The following is a 20568-nucleotide window of genomic DNA, read 5'->3' as shown; positions in this document are numbered from 1 at the left end:
CAAATAATGTTACTCATCTGAACCCTACATCTCAAACCCTAAACCCCAACCCTAACCTTAACCCCTAAACATCATGTGTTGTATGTTTAACACATTCTGGTGAGAATGTGTAAGAATCAATCTTTTTATATAATTATTACTTTTTATTGGTTATAATAATTGTAATATTCCTATTTCAATTGTATATTTAAATATTGAGTTATAATAATATAAATTTACAAATATTTCACAAATCAGCCGTGTAAGTCAATAACTCAGCCATCACTTAGTCACTTCGTTGAATTTTTTTTTTTATTCAAATTTTGAGTTCAATTTTTTAATTATTTTGTATAATGTATAGTGAAAAAACTAATTTTATAAATTTATTACGCGTGTGGATCTGAGCAGGCACAGAATTATTGGTTGGATTTCACCAACAACACTTTTTGTAATATCGAGGCACGGCACGAAAGACCAAACGAAGCCGTACGAAGTACATAACTCAGCCGTACGAAGTACATAACTCAATGTGTATCATATGGCCTCAATTCAATGTGTATCATATGGCCTCAATTCACAGAGATATGTATCATATGACCTCAATTCAATGTTATATAAAATAGTAAAACAGTTGCACTTCCTCTTCCTCACCAACACCAATATACCTTTATTTCATTCACATATTAAAGACTCATATTCATACACACACTTAAGAGTAATCTCCAAACACTTGAGAATTTACATCAATCACATGAGTAAGTAGGAAGAAGAAAAGAACAAAACCCGGTTTCGAGCTCAAAGGGAAGAGGACCATCAAAACCAGGAAGAAGAAGAATCAGTACGCTGACTGTAGAAGAAGATAAAGAGAATAAGCAGAACAGAGGAACAGAGGAACTTATTGACTTCTCTAAAGAAAAGGGGGGCAGGGATTCTCACATTTGTTTTTCGATCTGATATTCCATCCAAATCAAAGAAGAGAGCACCTGGAATATGAGCAACCTGTAGATACGGATTAGCATGGAGCCAATCAACAGACACAACAGGTTCATTGGAAGATACGGATGATGTGGCGTAATTAGCTTTTGGCTCAGTTCCAGTAGAAGCCATAACTCGACTAACGTGAGTAGATGATTTATAAGTCGAATAGGCAGAGTGTAACTGTGAGCTGAATGCTTTCTTCTGCAACAATCACTACAAAAGGTCCAAACTTTGGTTACAACAATTCAATAAAGTGAAAGAAAAACACAAATTCGAGTTATTAAACACAGACATCATCAGATAATCTACACAATTAACTACAACTCTCTATGTGAAACCTTGGTAAACTCGAAAACCCACTACTAGTACTAGTAGCCAATACAAGACTAAACCGATGAAGGAAGGATCAGAGACCAGAAGTGAGAACAACGAACAAAGAACTTACAGCTTCGGATGCATAGGCGTTGGAGAACCGGAGAATTGTACGGACTAAGGCTTGAGTATTTTTCCAACAACTTTCCAGCTGCGGATTCAGCGACCTCGTCGTCTTCTTTGAAATCGAACACTTCCATGTTTTTCTTCATCTCTACACAAATCTGAGGGAAACAAAGCCTCGCCGGTAAACGGAGAATCAATCATGTAATTTATACACTACACAGACTTGGCAAAGATGTTTGAATGAAATTGAATTGGGAAATCAAAGAGAGAGGGAGAAAAAAAACCTGCTGTTGGATCCTAGCGAAATCAGCAGGAGTCATACGGCTCATCTGATCTTGAGCGAGACGAATCAACTCAAGATCCATCAACCCGTTAAACATCGTTTTTCTAGAAGCTTCTATCGCGAGAATCAGATCGGTAAACAAACAAAACTTTCAAATCGAAACTCGCCGGAGAAGGAGGATAGCTCTGAATCTGGGATCGAGATTTTAAATACTAATCGTTAAAAGAGTTTTGAGAATCGGAGGTGAATTGTTTCTGCGGGGTTGAATATAAAAGAAGAATCAAAATAAATTAGAATTTAAGTTAAGTTAATCGGCTCTCAACCTCCTCAATTGACTAACGGAATATGCCGGCGGAACTGGAACTAGGATTTCGGACGAGAGATGAGAGAGATTTTTTTTTTGGTTATGAACATTAGAAACTGTTTGATTTCCCTTTTTTGATATAAACAAAGAAAAATTCAATTATCAAATCTGAAAAAAAAAACTGTTTAGTGAGGTGGAAAATTGAAAATGATGTGTATTTTAATTTGCTGATTTGTTTATTTTTTATTTTTTTTACTCAAAATCTAAAAACAAAATCCAAGGAGTAAATTGTAATTCCACCCAAGGCACTAAACATTTGAGTAATTTTTAAAAGATTTATAGATATGAGTAATAAACCAACTTTTGGATAACATTTGAGTAATTCTTTCTTAATTATATACACAAAAGTAAGATTTTACTCTCTCCTTATTGACTTAGCATTTAATTTCTAAAATTAGTAATTATTTTTTAAATGTAATAATGTACATTAATTTATAATTTAAATCTACACTTTACTATTAAATTGTAACTGAAATCACATAAGTTATGAATTGACTATTTTTTCATTCAAACATACTATAAATTATAATTGTAACTCCTCTGATTAAATAATTTTAGAAAAGTAACTTCCATCCCTTGAAATCCTATAAATAACCATTCCACATCATCATTCACCATATCTTAAATTATAAATATTTTATTTGTTTTGTTTATTTTCTTGCATGGGTTCAAAACTCATTGTAATAGATTGACATATCCATTGGTGTTGGTTAGTTAGTAGTGTCTTTTTGTTTTTTTGGACAAAGGTTAGTAGTGTCTAGCTAGGATAGTATATTTTATTTTCTTAATTGGGAAACTCAATAATTATAATTAAATTTATTTAACATACCGTAGAATGGAAGAAGGAAAATATTTTTGGTAGAAATTGAATAACTTAAAAAGGGAATATATATATATATATATATATATATATCTACCAAAAATTACTTAATTCCATATTATCATCAACCAAAGTTACTTATATAAATATAAATATATATATATATATATATATGTGTATGTGTGTGTGTGTGTGTGTGTGTGAATGTTTAGTTAAGGTTATTATGTATATTCTACAAAGATATCCATCTGAATTAAAAAAAAATGGTGTTGTGTTTTATTAATAATCTTTTTGTTTTTTAGGTAACAAAGAAGATTAATGTTTCAATGTTAAATAATATTTATTTTTTTCTTTTCTATATATGATTTGCGCGGGTAATTTTTCTAGTATTTATATAAGACCGTATGTGGAATATTTATAGAGGAGATATTAATTAGTATGATACTTAATTAAGTGAACAATCCATAGCTACCTACTTGTATATATAAAAGATGTATTGTTAGGTAGTCACGGGAGTAATATGTCCGACCATATTATCCGAAAATAAATATAAAGAATTTTAGCAAAGTAGACAGTATTTTTGAAAAGTTTATATATTAGCCCAAGTTTTCGAAACTACCTAATTCCCTCTATAAATTTCGCCGCTAGTAAACTAAATACTTATGAGAAATTATTAGATTATACAGACACACCTCCTAGTTATCACATCATAGAATTTCTTCAGCTTCTTCTCTTGTCCTCCAATTTTGAAGACTAAGCCCTTCTTCGTCCAACTGACTACCAATGTCACTTATGTTCCACTGGAGAGAAATAACAAGAACCATTTCTCCTTATCTTCTGATCCTTCCACAGCATCAAAATCAGTCACAAATTTATCAACCCCGAAGGTCTTATCCATACCATAATAGACATGATTATTCCATTGTCTGTTTGTTTGGTAATGACTCATTCTTTCCTTCTTTCCGGGTATCTTTGTCTTATTCTTCAAACCATCCTTGTCCTTCTTCTCCTTCTCCTCCACACCATCATCCTTCTCAGCAACCGCAGAAATATCCTTCCCATCCAGCTCCGTAGCGGGTTTTTTGTGGTTTCAAGTGTAGCCACGTTTGAATTTTTGGATATTTCGGTTTGCCATGTGTTACTGCTGCTTCAATTTTGTGGAAACAAGTGAAAAATTGTATTTTTTACAGATTTGAGAAGTTGTTTTTCGATTTTTTGTTTTCAAAGACTTGATTTTTCTTTCCTCATTTGAATGGAAGAGGTTGTACCATCTGAAAATCGGTTTAATTGTAACTATCCATTCTATGTATATGCAAAAGAACCAAAATTAACAAGATCTTTAAATTCATATTACTTGATTTTTTTTCCACAAATAAACGTTAATGTGATATAGTTTGACTAACACAATAGATGACAAGTTTGGGTTGAGTGAATAAAGCATTATTTCGTTAATAACTTACTTCCAATTTTTACAATAAATAGAAGTGAACAAAAGGTGAACTAAAAAAAAAAAAAAAAGTGAACCAAAATTTCTATTTAATCATATACACAAAATTAAAATTTCACTTTCTCCTGATTGATTTAGCATTTAATTTTTAAAAGTAATAATTATATTTAAAATGTAATAATGTACATTAATTTATACTTTAAATCTACATTTTACTATTAAATTGTAACTGAAATCATATATATTATGAATTAACTATTTTTTCCATTCATTTTCATTCAAACATACTATAAATTATAATTGTAACTCCTCTGATTAAATAATTTTAGAAAAGTAACTTCCATCCCTTGAAATCCTATAAATAACCATTCCACATCATCATTCACCATATCTTAAATTATAAATATTTTATTTGTTTTGTTTATTTTCTTGCATGGGTTCAAAACTCATTGTAATAGATTGACATATCCATTGGTGTTGGTTAGTTAGTAGTGTCTTTTTTGTTTTTGTCTTTTTGGACAAAGGTTAGTAGTGTCTAGCTAGGAAAGTATATTTTATTTTCTTAATTGGGAAACTTAACAATTATCATTAAATTTATCAACATACTGTAGAATGGAAGAAGGAAAATATTTTTGGTAGAAATTGAATAACTTACAAAGGGAATATATATATATATATATATATATATATATCTACCAAAAATTACTTAATTCCATATTATCATCAACCAAAGTTACTTATATAAATATAAATATATATATATATATATATATATATATATATATATATATATATATATATATGTGTGTGTGTGTGTGTGTGTGTGTGTGTGAATGTTTAGTTAAGGTTTTTATGTATATTCTACAAAGATATCCATCTAAATATATAAAAAAATGGTGTATGTTTTATTAATAATCTTTTTGTCTTTTTGGTAACAAAGAAGATTAATGTTTCAATGTTAAAATAATATTTATTTTTTTTCTATATATGATATGCGCGGGTTATTTTTCTAGTATTTATGTAAGACCGTATGTGGAATATTTATAGAGGAGATATTAATTAGTATGATACTACTTAATTAAGTAAACAATCCATAGCTTTTTTTATATATATAAAAGATGTATTGTTAGGTAGTCATGGGAGTTATATGTCCGACCATATTATCCGAATATAAATATAAAGAATTTTAGCAAAGTATACAGTACTTTTGAAATTTGTCCAAAAAAAAAGACAGTACTTTTGAAAAGTTTATATATTAGCCCAAGGTTTCGAAACTACGTAATTCCCTCTATAAATTGCGCCGCTAGCTAGTAAACTAAATACTCTAAGGGGGTGTATTCAATCTAATACTCCAAGTGATTTCAGTTTTCATGAGATTTTAGATAATTTTGATGATTTTAGGGAAGTTGATGATTTGTTGTAAAAAATTTTAAAATCCCAGCTAAAACTATGAGATTTGGATTTCTGTATTTTTAAGTAAAGAAATCCTCTCAAATCCTCCATGATCCCAAATAATTATTAAAATCTAAATCTACAAACTATTTTGAATAACAGTGGATTTTAAGATAGATTTTTAAATCATTAATTCAATAACAGTAGATTTCAAGAGACTTTTTAAAATTCATGATTGAATAACATTGGATTTCCGAATATTTTTTAGAATCAATAATTGAATAACATAGGATTTATAAATTTTACACAAATTACTTAAAATGTCAAGTTGAATACATTCCCTAAGATATGAGAAATTATCAGAGTCTCTCAGGACGGATCTACAAAGTGTTGGGGTAGTGACACGTGCCCCGCAGTGATTCTTAAAAATAGCCTAATGTGTAATAGTTCAATTAGTTCTCCTAGCTTATTTGGTAGAGAAGTGCCCCATGCATCATGTAAGGTGAGGTGTTCAATACCCTTCTTTCTAGTTTTATGGTTTTTTACCCCCAGCCCTCACTCACTTATTTTAATTAAAAATAGCTTAATGACTCATCTATTTGATACTTCAGAAGATATAACAAAAACCAAACTCAAACACAGAACTTTAAATTCTATGTATATTAGATAAACTAAAAACTGATAATATGTTATAGTACTGATTTACTAGTTTTGCAATGTCTTTTAAATAAAAAGTGCCCCATACAAAAAAGTTTCTAGATCCGGCCACTGTAGAGTAATCAAAACAAAGTATCAACTCAAACCAATATAAATTTTTTTTTTTTTTTTGGTAAAACAAACCAATATAAATTTTGTTTGTTTACACCGACAATTTGTAATTGTGAGGACTAGGAATTTAAATCATTCTCGTATATATCCACTGACCCTTTATAATAATCTTTGTTTCGGATATAGACAAATAATTTTGTGACGTCATATATACATGTTTAACTATCTTTTACGTTGTTTACTAAGCTTGATAGCTAAAAGTTTTTGCGCGCGTGCTGATTAAAAGTTAGTGGACTACATTTATTTGTACTTATGAGCCGAACTAGATCTGAAATACAATGTGTGTCATGATATGACTTTCAAAGTTTATTGTGCAGTGTTTATATGAAAGATTTTGGAGATCAGTAGACATATGTTTAGCTTATGCATCATGCAGCTAGTACGGACTACGGACCCAGATTGTTCATTCTTTTTGGATAAGCTAATCAAGATCGGTTTAAGAAATATGTATTTATTAACAGATGATTCAAATATGTGTGTATCGTGCAAGGGTTTGTTACCGTTTATAAATATAAGTCATACTAAAAGCCTTGAATATCTTAGTCACAAAAATGTATTTAGATTGCGTGAATGTGAGTGCGTTATTTTCTATACAAGTAATATAAACGAGGACTCTCCTTGCATGACATGTGAAAAAAATTCATTAAGTTGACATATTGGTTTCTTCATACATAATTGATAATTTGCCTCGCTGATGATATATAATAGTGGAAATAGTTTGACTAAATACAGTTAAAACGAAATCAATACCGCTGGCGGATGCAGAAGTCATTTTAATTTGTATGGGGCAGCACCGCTTTAATGAACTAATAATTTTGTTAAATTTAATTGATATACTACTTAGCTTAGCATTTTACCTGTGGCACAACCTTAAGAAACTGAAATTTTTTGTTGATTTTAATAGATATAGCACACAACTTAGCTAATAATTTTCAAGAATTAAGAAAATAAGTATGGGGCACTTGCCCCACCCCTCATAAGCCTAGATTTGCCCCTTACCGCAGCAAACCATTCATTGTCAGTTAAAGTTTTGGTATGCATACCATTATAAACCGAAAACTTGAAACGAAACCCAAAGCTCTGATCAGTATAAAGGCAATAAGTGTTTATAGTTTAATTTTGCTTTCTTGAAATTTTAATATGCCAACACTACAACAAATATGGGTATTGATAGCATACGATTAACGCTATAATATGGCTATTATAGCGTTTTCAAGAACGCTATTAAATGAGACGCTATATTAGGGTGGCTATATACGATAGCGTTTCTGGGCTTCTGATATCGTAGGGTATCCTGTAATAGCATATGCCGTGTGCTATATTATAATTTCTAATAACACATATATAGTGCTAAATTTAAGTATATAATAGTAGTTTTTGTGTGCTATATGTACAGTAAACGTAGCTATCTGTTGTTGCTATGATTTAATTTTTAGTAGCTCTATGTTAATGCCATTTGATTAGTTATCTTAGCATCGGTGTTGAGCTATTTGTATCTGAGTTGTAGCTCTTATTATGTGCTACTAAGTTGTATACAATGACTTCATCTGCCTGCTATTTCGTTTGGTTTCTGATTACTATTAACCGTTTTTTATGCAGCATATTCAAATAAAGTTACAATTTGAAAGTAACATGTGATAAAGCTGAAATTGTATTCTAGAATAGAAAATATCAAACATTGTCATGATACGATCCAATCCCATAAATCCCAAACAAAGAACACAAGTCTCATGCATTTGCCAGAACTACGAAAGTAGAAAATCATAAGGTTCTTTAGTCGACATCAAATGATCACAACTTTTTCTTCAGGCCATGCTATAGTGGTACCAATAGCATCCTCCATACACTCAATAGCAGAATTAGGCCTCCAAACCTTCGCATCAGGAACCTTGACTACATCAATCCACACACGAACTGCATTATGACCCAAGGGAACAAAATGCACTAACTGCTCTGGGTTGTTTGAAGACCAGCGTCCTTTTGCAACAACCCTATTCTGACCGGTAATGTCCAGCAGTCTGCACTTCTGATCCTCTTTGACAATCCGTTTCGGAGAAGTGTGCTGCATAGTATAAATAATATTCAAGGTTTACCAAAGGCATCAGTGCTAACATATTTTATAAGTAAGAAAATGTTGAAATTTACCTGCTGAGATGAACTTGAAGGAGATTGTGTAAGTGGTTTTGAACTCTTCATAGGAGCTGCTGGAGTGAGTCCTTGTGACTGCATGCGAGGAGATGTTGTAGCTGGTGCCTCTGTACTTAAATCTTCAATTAAAACTCTTTTGAATGGCCATGCTACAAACGACTTCAAAGAGTCATGAAGATTTGAGAGTTCTTCTGTTGGCCGCCAAAGAAATGTCTCAGGTTCATTAACCGCATCGACAAAAACTTTAATGGCATTTGGTCCAAGAGGAAGGCCATTCACCAATGCTTTGGGATCACGAGTCTGCCAACGGCCTTCAGCAACAGGTTTATCATCATTTGATAGCCAATGTAGAAGTTTGCACTTGTTCGTGGAAGTTATATTTGGGCTCTGTTAAACAAAATTATTCCAATATAGAAAATATTACTAGATTTAAGAACACTAAAACGTAGAGATCAAATCCTAAGTACAATCAATCAGATTAAGAAAACATTACCTTAGGCGGAATGTCTTCTGGTCCTAACTCCTGCTCAATTGCCTCAACACAATCCTGAGGCTACGCAATAGTTTCTCCTACAGCTTGACCAATACTAAACATATTTGCCGCAGGTCTCCAAAGAAATGCATCATCTTGAAAAGCCGTCTCAACCAACACCTTCACTGAATTAGGGCCCAATGGTACATTGTTGACGAAGTCCATGTGATCAAAAGACAGAATACAACCCTCGGCTACTTTAAATTTAGAGCCAGACCAATCATATAGAATGCACTTAGGTTGCGGTATTTGGTTTACACTCTACAAATGTAAATAATAGTTAGAATCTGTTAACCATTCAGTGAACAACCTCAGCAAAACTCATTATATATTAACACTTACTCTTGGCGCCGAATGTTCACCAACTTCCGAAAATTGACGCTGGAAAATGAGAAGGAATGTAATTAGTTACCATTTTCTTAGACCATTAATCCAATGATATGAATTTGCAGACTTACAGGACTATTCAGTTTCGCAAGAGCATCTTGTAATTCATTGACCTGCTGCTGCAACTGAATATGGGTCTGTTGCATTTGAGTCACATACTTGTTTTTCATCTGGAAACAAGCAAGTTTGGACATACTCATTCCTCTACCCATTGCCCTCAGCCGTCCAGGATTGTCAGGTCCCAATATCTGAGCAAGAGTGTCTTCTTTTGGGTTTGATGATGATGATGATGGAGCATCAGACATAACAAACTCTATAAGAACTATACATACCTCCCAATAAGGCAATGTTCAGAATAATGATCTTTTCTTCCATCTAGTTAACTCCTCTTCATCTTTTTCTGCTAAGTCTTCTTCTTCATCATCAGATTCACTGTATTCATCTTCGTTATCAGATGGTATGTCACAAGCAGCTCTAGATCTCTTCTTCCCATTCTCTTTTCTATTACCAAAATCATTCTTGTAGTTTCTCAGTAGTAAGGAAATATTTCTACCCGTGAGTATCCTTCCCTTTGTTCCATGCTCTGCTTTACCATCAAACCAACTCTTCTTTCCTCGAAATCTATGTGACGGAGGTAAACTTTTTCGGTGGCACATATATACAAACTTCCTACTATGACTCAGCCACAAACTATCTGTGTGCTTCCCACATATAGGACAACCCATCTTACCCTTTACTTTACAACTAGCAAGATTTCCATATGCTGGGAAATCACTTATGGTCCAAAGCAGCATCGCCCTCAACGTAAAAGTTGTTTTACTAAATGCATCGTAAGTCACCTCACCTTTAGACCACAAACGATTTAAATCTTCTATCAGAGGTTCTAAGTAAACATCTATACTATTACCAGGTTGGTGCGGTCCAGGAATCAACAAACTAAGCATGATGTTTTCCTCCTTCATACATAAGTCAGGAGCCATGTTATAATTAACGAGCAAGACAGGCCAACTACTGTATCGGCTGTTCTTCATGTTGAAGGGGTTAAACCCATCAGTAGAGAGCCCAAGTCGCAAGTTCCTCTGCTCAGCTGCGAAAGAAGGATACTTGTCATTCATTGACTTCCATGTCACTGAGTCTACTGGATGGCGTAATTTCCCGTCGCTGCTCTTGTTATTGAAATGCCATCTCAAATCCGCAGCCACTTTCTCCGATCTGAACATCCTTTTCAGACGAGGGATTATTGGAAAGTACCTCAAAACCTTCTGTGGAACACCCTTCTTGACTTCCCCAGTGTGCATGTTGGTCTTCCATCTCGAAGACTTGCATTTTGGACAAGTATCAACCTTCTTCAGCTTCTTTCTGAACAGGCAGCAGTCGTTCACACAAGCATGAATCTTTTGATATCCCATATCAAAAGATTTCAGAAACTTCTTTACGTCATATGTTGATTTGTGCAGTACATTGTCTTCAGGTAACATTTTTGGTAAAGTTTCCAGTAAATCATCGAAGCTCTTGTCTGACCAGCCATTCTGAGTTTTAATCCGAAACAGTGAAACTGTAGCTGAAAGCTTGCTATGATTCACACATGTGGGATACAATGGCATTTCAGCTTCTGCAAGTTTTGCTAAAAACTCATCTTCTTGCCTATCCTCTCCCTCAGCAACCTCACATAAATCTGAACCCTTACAAGCTAAATCTTCATCAGACCATTTAGCAGCTTCGTATAAACCCAAAATCTCAGCATTCCACACTCTCTCATGACCTTCTACTAAACCAACAGAATCTCCATGGTGAAACCAATCAGTACGTCTCTTGTAAGCCTCATCCATTCCATTTATAACTAAATGAGACACAACCTCGTTGCATGTATGGCGCTCTAAATTGCGGCATCCGGTGCACGGACAAATTATCTTTCCATTAACTGCTAATTTCGCACTAACAGCTTCAACAAAACATCGAGCACCACTCTCATATGCAGAATCAACCCTAGAGTTCATGTAAGAGAAAAATACAAGAAAAAAACATAAGTATCACAACACTAGTCGAAATGCATAAACAAAACACTTTTAACAATTATAATTACCTGCATAAATGCACCCATGCCTTGTCCAACATTTTTCTTAAAAATCCTAGTTTCCCTTGACACAGTTCAAACGGTAGAGGATACAAGCAACAATGACCACAAGTTAAACATATTTTCGACAATTAATCACAGAGACACAAAAGGCCAAGAAATCGATACAAAAGTCCAAGAAATTGATAGATGTGTCTAACCTCTATAGTGATTGTATTCTTCCCCGATATCTGAGAACCCACACCTGAAAAAACACAACAACCAACGAAACACACTGAAAAACAAAATACATCTCAGTCGATTCGCTATAAACTCAGTTTCAACTCACCTGAAAATCAGATCTGAGAATAAGTTTCGGCGGAGATGGTGAGAGATCTAAAGGACGAAATCGACTAAGATGGCGAGAGATCTAGAGGATGAAATCGACGTAGATGGCGAGAGATGGAGAAGAAAAATCGACGGAGATGACCGTCTTTGAAGAGGATGAAATCGACGGAGATGGCGAGAGATGGAGAAGAAAAATCGATGGAGATGGAGAAGAAAAATCGATGGAGATGGAGAAGAAAAATCGAGGGAGATGGAGAAGAAAAATCGAGGGAGATGGAGAAGAAAAATCGATCGAGCAAACGAGTCGACGGAGAACTCGAAGGTTTTGTCTTTTCTTTTTTTGTTTGCGTTCTTTCTTTTGTCTTTTTTTTTGTGCTATGAAATGTGAAGATTTTAATATTGAGACCGCCAAAATGATATTTTTTTCACAAGTGTTGGCGGAATCAGGTATTTTTAGTTCCCGCTTATTGATTTTTAGGCATAGCATTAATGCAATGCTATAAGTCTATTTGACAAACTCTCATTTCACTTTTAATAGCAGTTACAGAAATTGTACTATTATAATCTGCTATCAATACCCATATTTGTTGTAGTGCAACTTTATGTTTTTAAGTGTTTCTTGGTTCCTACAAACTTGGAAGCACTAATCATTTTATGGGAGTATACCACTAGAGAGCAATCAGTTGTCCTACATTATATAACATATACGAGTGTTCTCTATATATATTTAACTAAACACAGAATAAAGACACTAGTATATAAGAGTCTAATTAAGTCACAAATCACAATCTTTATTATGCGTATGTTTGGTTTGGCTCGTATTCTGACTTATCGAATAAGTCGTGATACTGATCTCGTAGGCACTTTTCCTTCTAGTTTTTAATCATTGTCGATATGACTCTCTAATAGGTCTTGATTCTTCTTCTTCTTCTTTTTTCCCCCCATAACTATTCTTCCCACGCAACTATAATTTTGGAATTCATTATTATTATTACCAGCAGTGCCACTCGTGGTGGTATGTCATTAGTTTGATATGTACAACTTACATCAGTGATGGACCTATCATTAGCACAAACTACAAGTTCCAAATACATAAAAATCCAATCAGTGGCTCGCACACCAAATATTTTGGCATTTTTCCAGCGTGACCACCGCACAGCAAATATTCTTCTTTTCACCAACAATAGATCTATACCAAAAGTTTTCCACCATAGTTAACTAATCCAACCAGATTCTGAGCAAAATTATTACTAGTACCCTGAGTACAACAATATTTCATCAATGCTTCCAAACCGTTCACACCTGTCCACTTTATAGACTCTACATCATACTATATGTATCCAATGTATGAGTAACGATATATCACATCATCTATCACGCACCAATGTTTTGACCACCGATAAGTAAAGCTCCTCCTTTCTGCAACAGTCCATCTACCTTCATTGAGATCATAGATCCAACCTTTACTACGACAATACTTTACGAATATATATCTTTCCACGACATCGATACTCCAGTCATATGCTAATCTTACGTCAATGTCATGAATTATCGGTAGGTTTCTCCAAGATAATGATGGATTTGAACGGAGTCAAAGCGTGCCAAATTGCAAACTTCACGTCAATTTGTGATATTGATGTGAGATACATATACTTTTGGATTTAGTATATGTCGACAAGTTGTTGCTTTGCACAACACCAACCGCATGTTTAGTATATGTCGACCTCGATAAAATCAAGAAAAATGGAACGTTGAATATAAAAGATGAAAATGATATGGTGAACAAATGATGGAGAATGAACTACTCATGTGCTGCAAGAAAGGGAACATAACCACAACCAAGAACACAAGCTATAAATGAAGCTTGTTTGCTGTTTCTTCTTTCTCATACGAGAATCATCTTTTCTTGACAAACATTGATCAGTTCATGTTTATCTATATGTTTTGTTGTTTATATCGTATGACATTTTATGAACTCTTTATAGATGGATCAAGAATACAAGATATAAATGCAGCTTAATTTCCTGATTCTTATTCGAGAATTATCTTTACTGACAAGACAAAAATAAATCGTTTCATGACTATCTATGTGTTTAGTGACAATTCATGAGTCCTTAATCACGTGAAGTCTAAATACCAATCAACTTTAGATTCCTAAAATTTATCAAGAACACAAGCTATTAATGTAGTGTGGGATTAAGCTTGAAGAGAGCTTGAAGTTATCCTAAACCTATTTGGGAATTAAGTTTCTTGAGGGATAAGGACTTGAATTGATTAGGAGTTATCTAAACATATATTTCCAAGTAGGATTAGGACAAAAGAGGTTTTCCTTGTGTTATAAATATGACTGCAGTTTTGTTGCAAAACATAAGTTTTATAAGAAAGAGTTTGTAGTTTGAGAGATTGGAGAGAGCCTTAGGTTTGAGTTATTTTCCTAAGGATTTAATAAAGAGAGCAACTTCTTTGTTAATTATCTTCTTTCAAACTAGTGTCGTGTGAATCTATATTTGGTATCAGAGCGAGAAGATCAGGAATCTGTGAAAAGATGATAGACGACGGAAGTTCAGATAACAAAGATAAGCAGATCGCAGTCGCCGGAGACAAACCAAAAGATGGAACAACCTCGTCGTCATCCTCAATATCATGCCCCATGCTAAACACAACCAACTACACGGTTTGGGCCATAAAGATGAGTTTTGTACTCAAAGTCAACAAGGTCTGGGAGGTGATCGAAGCAGAGTCGATCGACAGTTACAAAACCAATCTGGCTATAGCACTGATTCTGCAATCCATACCAGAAGCCCTTATACTGCAAGTCGGAGGTTTAGGCATAGAAAAGAAAGTCTGGGAAACCATTCAAACTCGACATGTAGGAGCTGAGAGGGTCAAAGAGGTTAGGTTAAAACCTTAATGGCTGAGTTTGACAGACTCAAGATGAAGGAATCAGAAACTGTTGATGATTTTGCTGAAAAACTTTCTGCAATCTCCTCAAAGACAGCCTCTCTTGGAGAAACAATCGAAGAATCAAAGCTGGTTAAGAAATTCTTGAAGAGTCTTCCAAGGAGAAAGTTTATATACATGGTTGCTTCTCTCGAGCAGGTATTAGATCTCAATACTGTAAGCTTTGAGGACATTGTTGGTAGGATGAAAGTATATGAGGAACGGGTTGTTGAGGAAGAAGATCCTCAAGAGGATCAAAGCAAACTTATGTATGCTAATACCGAGTCACAAAGTCGAGACTACAATGGAGATTATAGGGGTAGAGGACGTGGTGGAAGAAACTTCAGAGGACGGGGACGTGGTCGTAATACTTGGAGAGATCCATCACAGGTTGTCTGTTTTAGATGTGACAAGGTAGGTCACTTTGCCTCCAAATGCCCAGAACGTTTGCTCAAACTTGGTATAGTGGAAGTAAAAGAAGGTGGCGAACATAAGGATACAGAAGAGACTGATCAACTCATGATGCATGAAGTTGTCTACTTAAACGAAAAGTACTGCAGGCCAAGTAAGTTTGAAGCCAACAAAGATGGGAATGATGTCTGGTATCTCGATAACGGCGCAAGCAATCATATGACTGGAGATCAAAGGTACTTTGACAAGCTTGATCAGTCAATTACTGGGAAAGTCAGATTTGGAGATGATTCAAGGATTGACATCAAAGGAAAAGGTACGATAGCTTTTATCGATTCATATGGGAAGCAAAGAGTAATGACTGATGTATACTTCATACCGGAGTTAAGGAGCAACATCATAAGCCTCGGACAGGTTACAGAAGCAGGCTGTGATATACGCTTAAAGGGAGGTTATCTGACAATGTGTGATCAAGAGGGAAATCTGTTGGTCAAAACAGAGAGGTCTAAGAATCGGTTATACAAAGTGATTATGGGACTATCAAATAGTGTTCGTCTAAATTTCTTGTCTGCGAGTGAATCAAGTTTGTGGCATACTAGGATGGGACGTGTTAATTATGCCACACTATCATCGATGTTTACCAATGAGCATGTGTTGGGAGGACAGAAGAAACCACTTGATAAAGAGATTTGTAGCTCATGTCTGCTTGGAAAGCAGCCTACACAACCATTCCCTCAAGCAGCTAGCTTTCGATCAACAAAGAAGCTAAAACTAGTACATGGAGATCTCTGCGGTCCTGTAACACCCTGTACAAGCGCTGGAAGTCGATACATATTTCTGCTCATCAACGACTATTCACGGTACATGTGGACCATTCTGTTAAAAGAGAAAAGTGAAGCATTGCAGAAGTTCAAGATGTTCAAGACAATGGTGGAGAAGGAAGCAGAGGAAAGGATTCAGACTTTTAGAACTGATAGAGGAGGCGAGTTTGTGTCTCTCGAGTTCAACTCTTTTTGCGAGTCTTCTAGGATCATTCGACATTTGACAGCTCCTTATACCCCACAACAGAATGGAGTTGTGGAACGACGTAATAGAACACTTATGGAGATGACAAGAAGTGTTCTAAAGCACATGAGGATGCCAAACTATTTATGGGGAGAAGCTGTTCGACATTCCACTTATTTGCTGAATAGAGTTGCAACACGATCACTCAAAGATCAGACACCATATGAGTGTTATCGAGGTAGGAAGCCAGCGGTTGGGCATGTTCGTGTCTTTGGTTGTGTTGCCTATGCCAAGACAGATAAAGCGCAACTAAAGAAACTAGATGATAGAACTCGGTTGCTTGTACACTTAGGAACCGAACCTGGTTCAAAAGCATATAGGCTGTTTGATCCTGAAACCAAGAATATATAGTCAGTCGTGATGTTGTTTTTGACGAAGCAAAAGGCTGGAACTGGACTAAGAACAAGTCTGAACAAGATGGAGAGGAGAGCGTCGAAATTATAATTGATGGACTAAGAAGAGATGATTTGGTGAACAAGTCGACTGAACAATATGTGCTAAATAATCAGACTAATGATACTTGTAGTGAGGAAAACAGAGGAGATGAGCAGTCTGATGAACCATCTGCATTACTTGAAGAACCGTCTGCAGTAGTATCAGAAGTGGAAGGTAAAAGATATCGAACTAAGGCGAAGTATCTTGATGACTATGTCTGTTTTCAGGCTGCACAAGAAGAAGGAGAACTAGTGTTGCTCTGTTTAAACAATGAACCAAGAAACTTCGAAGAGGCTAGTGGATCCATATAATGGAGACGTGCTTGTGAGGAAGAACTCGAATCTATTGAAAGATTTAAAGTCTGGGATCTTGTAGACCTACCTGTGGGATCAAAACCAATTGGGTTGAAATGGGTCTTTAAAATCAAGAGTAACTCGGATGGGAGCATCAATAAGTATAAAGCACGACTAGTAGCTAAGGGTTATGTCCAAAAACATGGTGTGGACTTTGAGGAAGTGTTTGCTCTAGTAGCAAGGATTGAAACGATTAGACTTCTTCTTAATATTGCTGCTTCTAGTGGCTGGTAGATACATCATTTAGATGTCAAAACAGCTTTTCTACATGGTGAGCTTGAGGAGTCAGTACATGTAAGTCACCCAGAGGGTTTTGTGAAGAAAGGAGAAGAGGAGAAAGTCTATAAACTCAACAAAGCTCTGTATGGCTTAAAGCAGGCACCTAGGTGCTGGAACAACAAGCTGAATCAAATTCTTTTGAAGTTTGGTTTTGTTCGATGCTCAAAAGAACCTTCGGTTTATATAAAGAACTCGGGTCACGATCTCTTGATTGTAGGAGTGTATGTTGACGACTTGTTTATTACTGGAACAAGTTTAGAGATCATTATGAGGTTCAAGGAGGAGATGTCGACAATGTTCGACATGAGTGATCTTGGTAAACTGTCATACTATCTTGGAATTCGAGTGAAGCAGCATCGAGTGGGAATAACACTTGATCAATCAGGTTATGCAATGAAGATCTTGGAGGAAGCTGGTTTACAAAACTGCAACTTGGTTCACACACCAATGGAAACAGAGTTGAAGTTATCAAAAGCAGAGAATGAGAAAGAGATTGATGCAACAGTGTACCGCAAGAGAGTAGGGTGTCTTCGATATTTACTTCACACTAGGCCGGACCTTTCTTACTGTGTGGGAATCTTGTCGAGATATATGCAGAGTCCGAGATTGTCACACGGTGCAGCGTTAAAGCAATGTTTAAGGTACTTAAGAGGAACCGTTGGTTTGGGACTGTCTTATGAAAGAGCGAAGGAGCCTAAGCTTGTTGGTTACGGTGACTCTAGTCATAGTAGTTGAAAGACCCCGACCCGGACGTCCCAGCATCCGCGGTTACGGCTTCCATCCGGTCCTCTTCCCGGCCGAATATCCATTGATTCGGTTACTTAGCTTTGGCTCGCGGTCTTTGCTTTGTAACCCTTATACGCAGTGGAATATAACTTTACCCTTGACCATCCTTTGTGCCTAGCCATACAACCAACCAACCCCACAGGCTTCCCGCACCACTCATATCCGTAGCTTGGTATCGGATGTACCATTACTTGACTCATCGGTCATACCTCGATACCTCGGTCGACTCGTCGGTCCTTGTATCCAAGCCAGGTCCGATCGAACGATCCGACCCCATAATCGAATCGAAGATCGTCCTTCGACCGGCCAATACTTCCGACAGACTTGCCAACCACCCGACCGATCAATCCAACCTACAGCTCGTATCATCGATCCTTTGATCGCCCGATCTGACTAGCGATTGGATCACCGATCATCCCTCGATCGATTTGTCCATTGATGTGGATCGTCGATGACCTTTTGATCAATCCGATGTTATGATCGAACCGTCAATCATCCTTCGGATAGTCCGAATCCATGTCCAAACCGCCGCTTATCCTTCGATCGGTTCGACCTGATTGGCAAACCGTCGCTCGTCTCATCGTACCATCGATAGAGAGATAGCGTGCGCATCAGTTCGAACGAGAATCAACGTACTCACCGAGCCGCACCCCCTTTTTTTCTTAGGCTTAGATGGACTTTGGAAAGGATGATGGTGTTCTAGAAATAAAGGCTGCGCCCTCTATTTATAGGGTTCTGGCTGAAGTCTAGGTCTCAAAAAGTACCTGTCCGACAAGACCCTTCGATCGCTACCATTCGATCGTGTATGTTCTGCCGTGCTTGTCTGGCCGTGCCTGTTCAGCCATGACCGATCGTCCGTGTTGGTTCGATCATGCCTGTTCGGTCATGCCTACTTGGTAATGCCTGTTCGGTCGTGCCTGTTTGGTCATGCATGTTCGGTCATGCCTGTTCGGTCATGCTTGTTCGGTCACGCCTGTTCGTCATACCCGCTCGGTCATACCCGTTGGTCACCGCGTCCCATAACCGTCCACGAGCTCCCCAGCTGACCCGACACTGTCCACTACCATCCAGCTGGCCGAGCTCGGTCGAGCTTCCTGGCAGCTGGTCGAGCTGATGCTAGCTGTCCGCAGCTGATCGAGAACTGTCCCTAGTTGATCGAGAACTGTCCGCAGCTGTCCACAGCTGAACTGACTTGTTCATCGATTTCGTTCAGCTCGTTCAGCTTATATTCCAGCTAGTTGAGCTAGTAGCTTAGCTACTTAAGCTCAGCTATCGATCAATTCCCTTAAAACAAATTGCCCCCCTTTAGGATCGCGGGACGCGGGCGTTACAGTAGTGATCCGGCTGATGGAAGAAGTACTTATGGACATATCTTCTACTTTGGACACAGTCCGGTCACATGGTGTTCGAGAAAGCATGATGTTGTTGCATTGTCATCTTGTGAAGCTGAGTATATGGCGGGAACTGAAACCATCAAACAAGCAATTTGGTTGCAAGAACTGTTGGCAGAAGTCACTGGGAATTCGGTTGAGAAGATACTGATTCGAATTGACAATGAGTCAGCAATTGCATTGACTAAAAATCCAGTGTTTCACGGGCGTAGTAAACATATTCACCGGCGATATCACTTCATCAGGAAATATGTTGAAAACGGACAAGTAGACGTGGAGCATGTGGTAGGTATCAACCAAAAGGCAGACATTCTCACAAAGGCATTAGGAAGATTCAAGTTCAAGAAAATGAGGGAGCTCACGGGAGTTGAAGATTTGACAGCTTTGGAGTTCAAGCTTAAGGAGGAGTATGTTGGATTAAGCTTGAAGAGAGCTTGAAGTTATCCTAAACCTATTTGGGAATTAAGTTTCTTGAGAGATAAGGACTTGAATGTTTAGGAGTTATCTAAACAAATATTTCCAAATAGGATTAGGACAAAAGAGGTTTTCCTTGTGTTATAAATATGACTGCAGTTTTGTTGCAGAACATAAGTTTTATAAGTGAGAGTTTGTAGTTTGAGAGATTGGAGAGAGCTTTAAGTTTTGAATTATTTTCTTAAGGATTTAATAAAGAGAACAAGTTCTTTGTTAATTATCTTCTTTCAAACTATTGTCGTGTGAATCTATATGTACCTCGTTTTATAGTATTTATTTATATTTATTTTGTTTGTATTCGAGAATCATCTTTATTGACAATGACGGACAAAGACAGATCAGTTCTAATCATGTATATTTTTAACTAGTTTTCTTTTTTTTTTTTGTTAAATATTTTTAACTAGTTACAGTTTAAGCTTTTAATCACGTCAAGGACA

The 20568-nt window shown here is 36.2% G+C and overlaps 2 protein-coding genes and 1 pseudogene across 4 annotated transcripts; all 3 read right to left on the bottom strand.

The window, feature by feature from the left end:
* Window positions 1–622: 622 nt before the first annotated feature.
* Window positions 623–2172, bottom strand: LOC147923830 (uncharacterized). Of its 3 annotated transcripts, XR_015587052.1 has the most exons (5): window positions 2002–2172; window positions 1680–1869; window positions 1403–1553; window positions 916–1170; window positions 623–826 (listed from the first exon to the last, which is right to left on the bottom strand). XR_015587052.1 is itself a non-coding variant. In XM_087495790.1 (4 exons), exons 2-4 carry the CDS (start codon window positions 1773–1775, stop codon window positions 1112–1114), a joined length of 306 nt encoding a protein of 101 aa, XP_087351916.1. In that variant the 5' UTR covers window positions 1776–1869; window positions 2002–2127; the 3' UTR covers window positions 623–1111. The 3 variants fall into 3 exon arrangements, 1 of the variants encoding a protein (XP_087351916.1); XR_015587051.1 differs by having other exon boundaries at window positions 1680–2139; XM_087495790.1 differs by having other exon boundaries at window positions 623–1170; window positions 2002–2127.
* A 6140-nt stretch (window positions 2173–8312) lies between these two features.
* Window positions 8313–9430, bottom strand: LOC147923829 (uncharacterized; annotated as a pseudogene).
* Window positions 9431–9946: 516 nt separating this feature from the next.
* Window positions 9947–13440, bottom strand: LOC147923828 (uncharacterized). Its single transcript, XM_087496548.1, has 6 exons — window positions 13380–13440; window positions 13193–13317; window positions 13044–13072; window positions 11871–11914; window positions 11680–11734; window positions 9947–11582 (listed from the first exon to the last, which is right to left on the bottom strand). Exons 1-6 carry the CDS (start codon window positions 13438–13440, stop codon window positions 9947–9949), a joined length of 1950 nt encoding a protein of 649 aa, XP_087352674.1.
* Between the last annotated feature and the right edge of the window lie 7128 nt (window positions 13441–20568).

This window comes from Camelina sativa, chromosome 17, assembly GCF_030686135.1.
Source record: "Camelina sativa cultivar CO46 ecotype springtype chromosome 17, ASM3068613v1".
Lineage (NCBI taxonomy): Eukaryota > Viridiplantae > Streptophyta > Magnoliopsida > Brassicales > Brassicaceae > Camelina > Camelina sativa.
The sequence above is the reverse complement of the archived record's forward strand: the minus strand, read 5'-3'. Positions and strand labels throughout refer to the sequence as shown.

Coding starts and splice junctions, on each gene's coding strand:
- LOC147923830 (XM_087495790.1), bottom strand. CDS start 1,775: ATGTTTAACGGGTTGATGGATCTTGAGTTGATTCGTCTCGCTCAAGAT. Junction 1,554..1,679: donor TCGCTAGGATCCAACAGCAG/GTTTTTTTTCTC, acceptor TGTTTCCCTCAG/ATTTGTGTAGAGATGAAGAA. Junction 1,171..1,402: donor ACGCCTATGCATCCGAAGCT/GTAAGTTCTTTG, acceptor GACCTTTTGTAG/TGATTGTTGCAGAAGAAAGC.
- LOC147923828 (XM_087496548.1), bottom strand. CDS start 13,440: ATGAAGGTAGATGGACTGTTGCAGAAAGGAGGAGCTTTACTTATCGGT. Junction 11,915..13,043: donor ATGATAGGTCCATCACTGAT/GTAAGTTGTACA, acceptor GTGTTTTTTCAG/GTGTGGGTTCTCAGATATCG. Junction 11,735..11,870: donor AGAATACAATCACTATAGAG/GTTAGACACATC, acceptor AACTGTGTCAAG/GGAAACTAGGATTTTTAAGA.